This window comes from Rana temporaria, chromosome 9 (assembly GCF_905171775.1).
Source record: "Rana temporaria chromosome 9, aRanTem1.1, whole genome shotgun sequence".
Classification (NCBI taxonomy): domain Eukaryota; kingdom Metazoa; phylum Chordata; class Amphibia; order Anura; family Ranidae; genus Rana; species Rana temporaria.
The window spans coordinates 131,798,216-131,811,731 of record NC_053497.1 but is presented as its reverse complement, the minus strand read 5'-3'; the positions used below and the strand labels follow the sequence as shown (position 1 = coordinate 131,811,731).

Sequence of the window (13,516 nt, the reverse complement as noted above, 5' to 3'; positions counted from 1 at the left end):
AGTAATTACCACAGCCATTTCATCTGAGGGAAATCCTGAAAACATGACCTGTTGGTGCGCCTTGAGGACTGGAGTTGAGAAACACTGATCTAAATAGCCCAGTTCTCAAAGCAGGAAATCGGATATTACTGGTATATGTGAAATAGCCAATAAACAATGTGGTTAACGTGTGACAGACAGCTCTTGTTTTTGTAAGATGAAAATGTATAAGCACTCTCATTGATGACCTGTGCTATTATCAGATGTTTGCATATTACAGTAAAATAAGTGAAACCCGAAAAACAAACCCATATGATAGACAGCACAAATAAGATTGTGAGGTGAAGACACGCTGACCGTAATAAAAAACATCAAAAAGAAAATATAATGGATTGATTTCACGTTATACAGAAATGGTGAAGAATGCCTGCAATGTGTTATATGGACTTTTTTTTGCCTTTGCCGATATTTCATTAATAATTTGGGTCCCAGAACAGCATCAATTTTTTTTATTTGGGACTTTGAATTCACCAGTTTAAAGGGTTTTTCACCTCACACATTTCCAGAAAAGGCCCTAACGCACCACAATATTCTAAATATATTACATTGCTGGGCCATGTTCCCCAAGCCCACACCCGCCTCTTCAGCTGCTGACACCATTGTCCTCCCCAATCAGTCCTGAAAATGGCAGGGTGCATTCAGTGCCACATGCCCGGCCCCAGAAATCCATGTACGAACATTCCCAAACCTCCCTTCCCAGCTGTACATGCGCAGTCTGCTCTCTTTCACAGCTCAATCGTTTTTGCGAGTGTATAAGTCAGCAGACTGTCCATGCATGGGTGGGGATGAAGCTGGGAGTGCTCAAATGTGAATTTCCTGGGGTCGCTCATTAGGGAGGACAATGGTGTCAAGGATCAGCACTGGTTTGAGGAGCAGGGCGCAGCATTTTAAGATTTTGGGGACGGACATTGCGGTGCATGAGGGATGTGGGAAATCTTTGCAAAGGTGGGCTTGCCCATTAGGAACACTGGGAGGGGGGGGGGGATTTACTAAAAATGGAGAATATAAAATCTGGGGCAGCTCTGCATAGTAACCAATCAGCTTCCAGGTTTTGTCAAAGCAGCTAAAGTTAGAAGCGGATTGGCTACCATACACAGCTGCACAAGATTCTGAGTGCTCCAGTTTTAGTAAATCTACCCCACTTTCTTTAGATGACATGGACATACATTTTGAATACAGATCAGATATCTACTTGAAATCTAACTCTGTATTCTGTAAATAATTAAAGTGCATTTCTATCCAAATAATTTTTTTTGTGGATAAAGTGCAGAAAGATTAAGGCTGGGTTCACACTATCTGCGGAGCGGTGTGCAGCAGGGGTCCGGTGCGTCCCCTTTTACCATTTCAGGTCCGAATTTTGGCCTGAATTCGGACCTGAAACAGATCCAAAGATGCACAGGACCCTTCTGCAGTGTTTTCCAAGGCCGCCCTGGAGATGTGTCACCTGGCTACATTGGGAACTGGGCAAAATCTCCTTTCATGCAAATTGGATGCCGTAAATCCAGCATCCAATTCGTATAAGTCTGAACCCAGCTTAAAACTTCTGTCTGTTTTTCTTCTTGCTGTCTGTAATCCCGCTAAAAATATTCACCCTTTCTATTAGTCTTGGCGTCCATGTTCACTAGGACAAAGTTCTAGAGACAACTGTCTGAAAATGTCTCACTTCCTGTTGTGCCTCTGGGACAAAAAAAGAACCGCAAGAGAATCTGGCCCTTCTTTCCGACAAAAGGAGGGTTTGTCTGTAGCTACATTTTAAATATGGCATTTCTAGAATCAAAAATTACACAGGAAATGCAGACCAGGAGTTGATACTGGCACCAACAACTGTGGCATGTTGTCAGACACGTACAATAATCCACACATGCCATTTTAACTCACCTCCATCAGTTTGGTGTCTGGGAGATAACTGACTTTCCAGTGGTCTATAAACACCAGGTCAAAATTCTCAATGTCCAGTTTCTTCTTCAACTGAGGGATCAAAATGGAGCTGGAGCCCACCAACAGTTCCACCTGTGGCACAAAACAAGCATAAGATTCTTCTCCCAGAACAAAAGGTTACCCTTTTGGACCCCTGAACAGTGTTATTGGTAGTGAGATCTCCCTGCCACAATCCCCAGCTCTGTTTCTGGGATTTTTGAGTGTTCTTGCATACCTTTTTTGTGTGGTCCAGCTCCTGCTACATTCTCTGTAGTATAAAATACACACAGTGACCACTGCTGATGTGCGGAACTAGGAACTCTGCACAGAGATCTCACCCAAGAGATATTAAGAACTGAAAGTGGTTTAATCACTCAAAGTCCCGCCCTTTGTCCGGACCTGCCATGCTTCGCATCTTGTGTGATTGAGGTAGCAGAGAGGTGGAGTGCTGGGATGTTATAGAAGGGTAATATCGATGGGGGGATCTGTGATAGGGGGGAGATCTTTGATAGGTGAGGTCAGAGTATCTTATCTCAGGGGTGCCTATTTTTTTGAAGAGCAAGGCCCACTTAAGCAACTTGGTAACCGGTCGTGGGCCACAGTGAGCGAAACGGATGGATGCAGAGCAGACACGGACACAGCCCGCTCTACTCTATAGGTCCTCCAATCTGTCCAGACAGCAGGGGACAGATGTTTTTTTTTAGTGGATCAGATTTGAGGTAGGCGGGTGTAATCGCATACAAGGTGAATGGAGGACCTGATTGGGTCCACCTAAAAACGACAGGTATTGCCAGCTGTTGCTGTCCCAGGCGGAGTGCAGTTGGTATCACTCCGCCTGTGAAAGGAGCTGGTGCTATACAGGCAGTATCTCCTTATGTGGCTCTGCTCCCTCTGCAGCCATGCTTCCTCTAGCCCCAGTTCTATTCAGAATGCTCATGCTCTCGGATGGTGGGTCAGGAACCCATGATGTAGGTTTGCCGACCCGCCATCCAAGAGCAGGAGGTCACGGGCCACATCTGAGGGCTCCGCATGTGGCCCGTGGGCCAGTGGATAGGCAACCTCTGTCTTATCGCTTACTCAAGGTCAGTGACTATAAAGCTGGCTATATATACACAATTAGTTTTTTTCCCCCATTCAGCCAGTGGACTGACACGCAAACACAATGGATGAAGCAATCCTTCCTGCTGGGACATTTTCAGACAATGGGACCCGCTACTGTCAGAATACACTGATCAGTGGTTGCAGCCTTCGATCGTCAAAAGTTCTCCAGCAGAGTGGTTAGCTACTTCTGTATAGCAGCTCTAGGGCCATCTGTTTGAATCCCAACCATGGCACTACCTGCCTGGAGTTTGCATGTTCTCCCGTGCCTGTGTGGGTTTCCTCCCACACTCCAAAGACATGCTAATAAATTGTCCCCAGTATGTGTATGTATGAATATGAGTTAGGGGCCTTCAATTGTAAGCTCCTTGAGGGCAGAGACTGATGTGAATGTACAGTGGGTATAGAAAAGAATCACTCCCCTTTAAAATAATCACATTGCTTTGCAGCCTAAAATGAAGACAGACACAGTTTATGTTTTATCCAGCTGCAACTTATAACATCCAAGTGAAAGATAAAACACATGTCAGAAAAAAAACTGAAATGGCTGAGTTGGAATAAGGATCACCCCCCTCCTAAAAATTACTTGTAAACTCAATCAAGTAGGGGTGCAACGGATCGTCACCGATCCGTGATCCGAACGGGTCACCCCGTTCGGATCGGCACACCCCGCGATTCGCGGAGCGCTCCGGAGCCTAGGCCTAGGAAAGTCCCCGGCTTCGGCCTAGTTTCGGAGCGGTGGCCATCTTGCTCCACCCAGTCTGCTTGCCAGAGCCCAGCATGACACGCCTCCCCGGGGAGGCGTGTCACGCTGTGCACTGGGCTCTGGCAAGCAGACTTTGAGAGGGAAAAAAAAAAAAGAGCACAGCACAGTAGCAATTCACAAGGGTGGATTAAAGAGGCTGTTTAGACAGGACTTGTTAAAAGTACAATCTTGCTGTTTTTACAGCAAGATTATTTACTACTACTGCATGTTATTTCCCCCCAGTTCCGACAATGACTATAAAGTGTGTGTGTGATTATATATATATATATATAATTTTTTTTTTTGGACCGATGAAAAGGGACTTTTTTTTTTGCTTATCCGAAAATGATCTGATCCGTGACTCCTGATCCGAGGATCGATCCAATCCGTGAGTTTTTTGATCCGATGCACCCCTACAATCAAGTGTAGCTAATCACCTTCTCAATGGCACACAAAGCCATTTGACGTTCAACTGTGATCAGCTGTGGTGATTTTTGATTAGCTCAACATGAAAAGAGCTTTCCTGGAGCATTTCAGTCTCTAAAAGTGAAACTGAAGTTAACAAACAACTATGGGTGGCAAGGCACTGTCAAAAGATCTCCGGGATAAAGCTGTGGACAGGCACAAGTCATGAGATAAAGCCTATGAAATAGTTTTGCATCTATCAATGCCTAGAAGCAAAACTAAGTCTATTATTAAGAAGTGTAAGGTATTTGGTACAACACAGACCCTCCCTGGATCAGCACATCATCCAAGACTGAATAAAAGAGCCAGGATTATGGTCAGACAGGCTACCAAGAGGCCTACAGCAACTCTGATGCAGTTTCAGGAATTTATGACAAAGATTGGTTATTGTGTGTATGTGACCACAGTATCACACATTCTCCACAAATGTGGCTTGTATGGGAGGGTTGCAAGAAAAAAGCCACACCTCACTAAAGGCCACATCAAGTCACAACTGAGCTTTTTCCAAAGCACACCTTGAAGATTCTGAGGCCACACGGAAAAAGGGGTTATGATCAGACTAAAATTGAATTATTTGGCCTCAACACCAAACCATATGTCTGGCTGAAATCCAATACAGCTCACCATACAAATATAAAACCATTCCTACAGTAAAGGATGTGGTAATATCCTGTTACGGGGGTGTTTCTCTGCAGCAGGGACTGGGGCAATTGTCAGGATAGAAGGGAAAATGGATCAAATATCATCCAATTCCTGAGAAAAATCTGCTGCCCTCTGCCAGAAAGTTGTCAATGGGAAAGTTTACCTTCCAACATGACAATGACCCACAGCAAAAATGACCATACAGTGGTTGAAGGAGAAAAAGGTAAATGTCCTTGCATGGCCTAGTCAGAGCCCAGACCCCATTGACAATCTGTGGAATGACTTGAAGACTGCAGTCCACACCGGTTACCATCAAATTTAACTGAACTTGAGCAGTTCTGCAAAGAAGAGTGGGCAAGTATTGCAAAGTCTAGATGTGCAGATTTGTAGACATATACCATCAGACTAAAGGCTGTAAATAAAGCTAAAGGTGGTTCAACAAAATACTGACATTAGGGGGTAATCCTTGTTACAACTCAGTGATTCGGTTTTTACAATTTTTTTTAATTTTTTTATGACATGGTGTTATATCTTTTACTTGGATGTTATAAGTTGCACTGAGCAAATACAGCTGGTTAAAACAAAAACTGTGTCCGTCTTCATTTCAGGCTGCAAAACAACAAAATGTGAGTGAGTATTTTAAAAAGGGGAGTGACTCTTTTCTATACGCACTGCACAATGTACACTACATTACCAAAAGTATTGGGATGTCTGCCTTTACACGCACATGAACTTTAATGGCATCCCAGTCTTAGTCCGTAGGGTTCAATATTGAGTTGGCCCACCCTTTGCAGCTATAACAGCTTCATCTCTTCTGGGAAGGCCGTCCACAAGGTTTAGGAGTGTCTATGGGAATGTTTGATCATTCTTCCACAAGTGCATGTGTGAGGTCAGGCACTGATGTGGACGAGAGGGCCTGGTTCACAGTCTCCGCTCTAATTCATCCCAAAGGTGTTCTATCGGGTTGAGGTCAGGATTCTGTGCATGCCAGTCAATTTCCTTCACCCCAAACTCACTCATCCATGTCTTTATGACCTTTCTTTGTGCACTGGTGCACAGTTATGTTGGGAGCATGAAATTGTTCAAAATGTCTTGGCATGCTGACGCCTTGAGAGTTCTCTTCACTGGAACTAAGGGGCCAAGCCCAACCCCTGAAAAAACAACCCCACATTATAATACCCCTCTACCAAATGATTTGGACCAGTGCACAAAGCAAGGTCCATAAAGACATAAATGAGCAAGTTTGGGGTGGAGAAACTTGACTGGCCTGCAGAGTCATGACCTCAACCTGATAGAACATCTTCGGGATGAATTAGAGCAGAGACTGCGAGCCAGGCCTTCTTGTCCACATCAGTGCCTGACCTCACAAATGCAGTTCTGGAAGAATAATCAAACATTCCCATAGACACACTCCTAAACCTTGTGGACAGCCTTCCCAGAAGAGTTGAAGCTGTTATAGCTGCAAAGGGTGGGCAAACTCGATGTTGAACCCTACAGACTAAGACTAAGACTGGAATGCCATTAAACTTTGTGTGTAAAATCAAGAGTCCCAATACTTTTGGTAATATATATATATATATATATATATATATATATATATATATATATATATATATATATATATATATATATATTTATTTATTGACAGCGTTCTAAAATTTTCTGTCATAAATAAATAATGTCCTTGTGACAGAAGCTGATCAAATTCTGTAAAGTGTGTACGGCTATGCACTGATCACAATTCGCCCGGTCCCTGCTTTAAAGCGGAAGTTCACCCAAAAGTGAACCTCCGCTTTTCGAAACCCTCCCCCCCTCCGATGTCACATTTGGCACTTTTCAGGGGGGAGGGGGTGCAGATACCTGTATAAAACAGGTATTTGCACCACTTCCTGGTATAGATTCCCGCCCCTTCGCATTACCCCCCCCCCCCCAGTGTGTTCTGGGAAACACACAGCTCCCAGAACACATCAGGGACCAGTGAGGACGGCGCAGCGCGACTCGCACATGCACAGTAGGGAACCGGTCAGTGAAGCTGCAGCACTTCACTTCCTGATTCCCTCACCGAGGGTGGTGGCAGTGGAAGCCGAGAGCCGCGCGGTAGCTCGGCTTCGGCTGCCGACGTCGCGGGCGAGCTGGACAAGCAAGGGTCCATTTTTTAAAAGTCAGCAGCTGCAGTATTTGTAGCTGCTGGCTTTAGAAAAAAAAAATTCCGGTGAACCTCCGCTTTAAGCTGACTTTACACAACGGCCAATATTCGCTCAGTGGGGTGGGTGGCCATGTCAGCCATCTCGCCCATCCTTTGATGGAGCCGGGCAGAAAATTGCAGCCAAAAAGTGGTTGCATCCTTTTCATGGATTAAAAAAAAAAAAGAAGATTAGAATAAAGAACAAGATTTAGGCTAAAAGAAAAATGTAAGCGTTTTCTACTTTTATGCTACAGCTCAGCACTTACCTCACCTAGGCGAGAATGACATTGCGCCCCCTGGTATCTCTGATGACACAAGCTATGGTTTCTACACAATGTGTTGCAGGGCATCAGAACCCTGCAAAGATCTTTTGCACATTTGCGCATGTGTTGGGTTTTCTCTGCACATGTGTGCGTAGACGCCACATGTATGAAGGACCTGCATCCCATCTAAAACCTAAGCTTTCTCATATAGGTATTTTGCTTGATGTCAGAAATTAGAGTAAACTTAATTTTTATTAAAAAAATAAAATAAAAAACACGATTTCATGAAAAATTTAGAACCATAAGTTAGCCAATAATTATTTGTGGCTATTTTTGTATGAAAGTAGTGTGCATTGTAGCCGACATCCTCCAGCACAGAAGATACTTCCATTAGAGTAATGCCCCTCATTTCCTATACAGATTATTAACCCAGAAATTGTCCCCTCTGAGCGGTCACATGGACCGCATTCTCATGGTACAAAGAGCGATAGCAATCTGAGAAGTCATCTGTGGATAATTGGAGACTTTTTCGCTCAGCTACAGATTTATTTTTGCTTCAAGCCAAGTCAGTTCTTGAAACTAGTCCAAGGCAATCTTTGGCTACAGCTTCCGCCGTGTAGCTGACAAACCTCCTTATTGTTTTGTCATAGGTTAGTCACCTGCCAACTGCGAAACAGTAGTTAATGGAGTTCTGTTTATTGGCATGACAGTTGAGGGAAAAATCTGGGCCTTTTTCCAAGAAGCAGTTATAGTAAGGACATTTCCTAAGATTCTGAGCTTTGATATATGGGCATTATTGAAAATGTTGTATCTGAACTGATTATAGCAACATTCATTTGCAATCAGGTTTACAGCAGGAAAATGCCATCCATCATTATAATTATTATGAGGTTTGTCTACATCTGAGCGTTGCAATTTGTGGTTGAAAAAAATAAGTAGCATATTTTTTTTGTGATAAGTATTAACCACTTCAGCCCCGGACCATATCGCTGGTCAATTACTGGGCCCCTTTTTTGTGATTCCGCACTGCGTAGCTTTAACTGACAATTGCGTGGTCGTGCGACATGGCTCCCAAACAAAATTGGCGTTCTTTTTTCCCACAAATAGAGCTTTCTTTTGGTGGTATTTAATCACCTCTGTGGTTTTTATTTTTTGCGCTATAAACAAAAATAGAGCGACAATTTTGAAAAAAAAATGAATATTTTTAAATTTTTGCTGTAATAAAGATCCCCAAAAATATATAAAAAAACGTTTTTTTCCTCAGTTTAGGCTGATACGTATTCTTCTACATATTTTTCGTTAAAAAAAAAAATCGCAATAAGCGTTTATTGATTGGTTTGCGCAAAAGTTATAGCGTTAACAAAATAGGGCATCGTTTTATGGCATTTTTATTAATGTTTTTTTTTTACTAGTAAAACATTTTTTAGCGATTTTTATTAGTACTGCGACCTTATGGCGGACACTTCGGACACTTTTGACACATTTTTGGGACCATTGGCATTTTTATAGCGATCGGTGCTATAAAAATGCATTGATTGCTATAAAAATGCCACTGGCAGGGAAGGGGTTAACACTAGGGGGCGAGGAAGGGGTCAATTATGTTCCATGGGTGTGTTTTAACTAAAGGGGGGGTGGGACTGTCTAGGGGAAATGACAGATCGCTGTTCATACATTGTATGAATGCCTCCAACTTTCGTGTTTGGATCAGGCATTTCTCCCCCTGACAGGACCGGGAGCTGTGTGTTTACCAGGGGTCAAGTCCTGAGGAAAAAAGTGTGGGAACTGCCAACCAAGATCCACTCCCTCACCAAAAAAAAAAAAAAGATACGCTCATATGCATAATTACTAAACCGCATGTTTTTTTTCGATACACTGTACCTTAGTATTTCTTTATGTTACTTACAGAAGCAAGTTATTTTTAAATCCCGCGATTACTCGCGGCAGACCTCCGCAATGTCTCCTTGGAACAATGACAAAAGCTCCCAGGAGACATTGCGGCATCGAGAAAGTGACGGAATACCCGCACACTACCCGATGAATCCATATACAGGAAGCAGCCAGTAACATAAAGGATTACTTTGGTTTGCCTGCCCCTGACAGTGACTCGAGCTGGGCATCGCCGCTTAATGAATGATTGGCTCGGGCGGCTCGGCTGCTCTAGTCCTGCAAAGGGAACGGAGTTCCTGCTGTGAAAAAAGTGCAGGAACTCCGTTCCCACGCGTTCCCGCAGGACTTGAGCCCTGGTGTTTACACACACAGCTCCCAGTTCTCGCTCTGTAACGAGCGATCGCGGGTGCCCGGCGGTGATCACGCACGCCGGCACCATGGGTGAGCGGGGGACGTGCGCCCCTATTGGCTGAAACGCGAGATGACGTACAGCTACGTGATCTCGCGCAGCCGAGCCAACCTGCCGCCGTATAACAGTTATACGGCGGCTGGTCGGCAAGTAGTTAAGTAGGCTCATTGAAATTAGGCATGCACAAAAACATAAAAGAACGGTTGATAATCAGTATGTATCCGCCCCTAATACTAAATACCACCACTGCGCCTATGAAAAAAAGAAATGGAAGAGGCTGCCACTTAAAAAGCTATAAATGTGTAAATATTTAAAAAAACAATTGAAAAAACAGGAAAAAATAGTGGCGCTCAGTGACACATATATTATAACGAATTGTTAATAACAACAGTGTATACAATATATTATAACGTGAATATTATCATAAATATCACCCAGTGAAAAAATAATAGTCCATAAAAAATTCTAGTGAAAAATTCCAGTTAGAAATTTCAGTGTTGAATTTTCTTATCTCATCCACCACACCAACGTGCAAGTGACTCCTCTCCCTTTAAAACCGCACTCACCAGCTTGCAATGCCTCCAACTTTCGTGTTTGGCTCAGACGCTTTTTAAACCACACAAGGGGTTAAAACGACCATCCAATATCCAACCGTGCTTAACGTGTTGTAAAGGTTCATTTTTTATTTTCTAAATAGGTTCCTTTAAGCTAGTGCATTGTTGGTTCACTTACCTTTTCCTTCTAAATGTTTTTTTTCTTTGTTTTCTTTGTCTGAATCTCTCAACCGAGCCCCCTTGTACTGTGCAGGCGCGGCGCGGAGTCTCCAAGTCGAACATGTAGAGCTGAGAGTCAGCTCTACACGGCGCATGCGCAATGACTATCATATATGCCGCACGCTCCCAATGCTAGTGCTAATCTGCAAGGGGCGGGGGTGATTTTAACAATAAAGTACACGTCTTAGCGGGGTAGGTTTTGCAATGGCAATGTTCATGGGCGGATTTGCACATTTAACTCAGATGGACAACACGCCCCGCTAAGACGCGTACTTTATTGTTAAAATCACCCCCACCCCTTGCAGAGTAGCACTAACATTTGGAGCGTGCAGCATATGCGATAGTCATTGCGCATGCGCCATGTAGAGCTGACTCTCAGCTCTACATGTTCGGCTATTTTCGGAGACTCAGCGCCACGCCTGCTCAAGGGGGTCCTTATCCGCCGGGTGGAACTTATTCGGCAGAACACCGGCAATACAGGTCTCCACTTCGCAGGCCCCCCTCTACAACCTGACTGAATATTGAGAGAAAAGGTCTCACCTTGCAGGTTTGGGCAGCAGGTTGCCTTTCCGTAGTTTCTTTCCGAGTTGGTAGTGAAGATGATGATGTAAACGGGTTTTGGGAAGTGCGAGAAAAAAGTTGCAGGGGCAGCTGCAGGCACTGCAATGTGGTGTATAGAAGAGCTTCCTGCAAACGCCACCTGAGCTGGTTTGAACTAGGTGGGAGGGTTGTGTTGCTGGCTGTCTGCTCGGCCTGAGAACAGGAAGAGGAGACGCCGGAGGGCACTGGGTAATCGGGGACAAGGGGCATCTACAAGGATAGGTAGGATGGCAAATCGGGTTTGGTGAACAAAAGAAAATATATATGTTATTACAAGACAGCACCAAATGTGTCCTTGACAATTAAAAGTTATCTATACATTATACTATTTATTTTCAATGCATCTCTATAAAGATGGATTTTCAATTAATATGTAAGGTCCCTTTCACACGGGGCGGATCAGCAATGATCCGCCCCGTGAACCTCTGCTTGTCCAGCGGGGATCGCTCCGTTGATCCCCGCTGAGCCGGCGGATGACAGGGCCCTGTCTTTTCTCCGCTCTCCCCTATGGGGGGATCTGACGAACACGGACCGTCTGTCCGTGTTCACCTGATCCGATCCGCCAGACGGATGGAAAAGTAGGTTTTTCCTCCGTCACACTTTGGCGGATCGGATGTCACCGCTGACATCCGCGGCTCCATAGAGGAGCACGGAGCACCCGTTCAGGTCCGCCGAAAAAACTGGCAGGCGGACCTGAACGGTGCGCCCGTGTAAAAGAGCCCTAACTCTAGCCCAGGGATATGCAATTAGCGAACCTCCAGCTGTTGCCAAACTACAAGTCCCATCATGCCTCTGCCTCTGGGTGTCATGCTTGATGCTGTCAGAATCTCGCTATGCCTCATGGAACTTGTAGTTTGGCAACAGCTGGAGGTCTGCTAATTGCATATCCCTGCTCTAGCCTAATGCCATGTACCCACGACCGGAAATTCCGACAACAAACCTGTGGATTTTTTTTCAGACGGAATTTTGGCTCAAACTTGTGTTGCATACACACGGTCACACAAATCTTGTCGGAAATTCCGAACGTCAAGGACGCGGTCACGTACAACACTACGACGAGCCGAGAAAAATTAAGTTCAATGATTCCGAGCATGTGTAGAATTTGTGTGCGTCGGAATTGCATACAGACGATCAGAATTTCCGAAAAGAACTTTTGTTGTTGGAAAATTTGAGAACCAGCTCTTAAATTTTTGTGGTCGGAAATTCCGACAGCAAATGTCCGATGGAGCCTACACACGGTCGGAATTTCTGACTAAACGCCCACATAGAACATTTGTTGTCGGAATTTCCAATCGTGTGTACGCGGCATAAGATTTTTATGCCTTTTAATTTTTCAAAGAGTAGGCAATGGTTACAACTTAGTTAGTTGGATGAGGACTCCTATGTGTATGTGGCAGTGCTGGGCCAATTACCAAGAACCAGCACTGTCATGTGGAGTCACATACATTTCCATAGTTTTAGCTGGTTTTTGTTTTTTGTTTTTTTGCCACTGAAAGGTTTGGCATGGAAAAAAAGAAAGGGGAAATATTTTCTGCAAGTGAGGAGAGGGGACACTAAAGCAAGTGTACTGCCTGGACAAAGCACAAGTTTCTTTTAAAGTATGCATCCCCAGCATACTCACTACTAACTAGCTCACTACTGGCTGGAAAAGAGTATACATGTAGGAAGCGATGCTATTCTAGGAGTACAAAAATGTATTATCTGCTCCTTCTCATTCCCAATTTCCATTTCTATAGGCTTTTTTTTTTTTTTTTAAAGAATGAACCCTCATATTGATTAATTGCTCAAACTCAGTAATTGGGTTTGTAAATTTCAGCTTGAGCTACTGAAATGTGTGAGCAACACTCTTTTTACAGTAGTAGGCAATGAGACATGTAAAAATACTTAAAATAATATTTATAAAAAAAAGAAAAAATCATACAGAAAACCACTAAACATTCCCTTTAAGAAAGGTGTGACCCACCTGTGCTTCCAACCCTGCGTGCCGAATCACTTCTTTGGCCACCTGGGCATAGTGTGGATTCATCTCTATGGTAACAAGCCGTGCACCAGGAGGCAGCAACCTAGCGATCCGCACCGCAGAGTAACCACAATATGTGCCCAGTTCTAGCACACAGCGAGGACGGGTCTCCAGAATAACAGCATCCAGGATTTCTCCTGATATAAAAAAAAAAATAGCCATTAAATTAATCCTGTGTACAGAAAAACAACAGGCTCACTTAACTTTACATCCTTCACATCCCCCCCCACCCCCACTGCTCTGTTTAGTGTCCAGGAGACATAACTGGTACTTATAACTAAGGGGAGCATTGGGGTCTCTTCCCCTTCCTTCCAAATGCAGGGTCCAGTGATTGGTCACTCGGGGTGTGACAAGTCGATGGGGAGAGGGTCCCTAAAGTGTTACTAGACCCACAACAGTAAAACCAGTCTGGATATGCAGTAAAGCATGCTTCTTATACTCACCATGGAACCAAAGAGGTTAATCCTCTGCAT

General features: G+C 44.1%; 1 protein-coding gene across 3 annotated transcripts in view; it reads right to left on the bottom strand.

The window, feature by feature from the left end:
- The window catches only part of LOC120914077 (catechol O-methyltransferase A-like), a 30,713-nt gene that overhangs the window by 2,222 nt on the left and 14,975 nt on the right, over window positions 1-13,516 (bottom strand). For 2 of the 3 annotated variants that reach the window (XM_040324534.1, XM_040324535.1), the window contains exons 3-5: window positions 12,987-13,180; window positions 10,964-11,233; window positions 1,918-2,049 (exon numbers count right to left, since the gene is read on the bottom strand). In XM_040324534.1, coding sequence (XP_040180468.1) covers window positions 1,918-2,049; window positions 10,964-11,233; window positions 12,987-13,180 — 596 coding nt within the window. The remainder of the gene's footprint in view (window positions 1-1,917; window positions 2,050-10,963; window positions 11,234-12,986; window positions 13,181-13,516) is intronic. The other variant, XM_040324536.1, reaches the window with a different exon arrangement.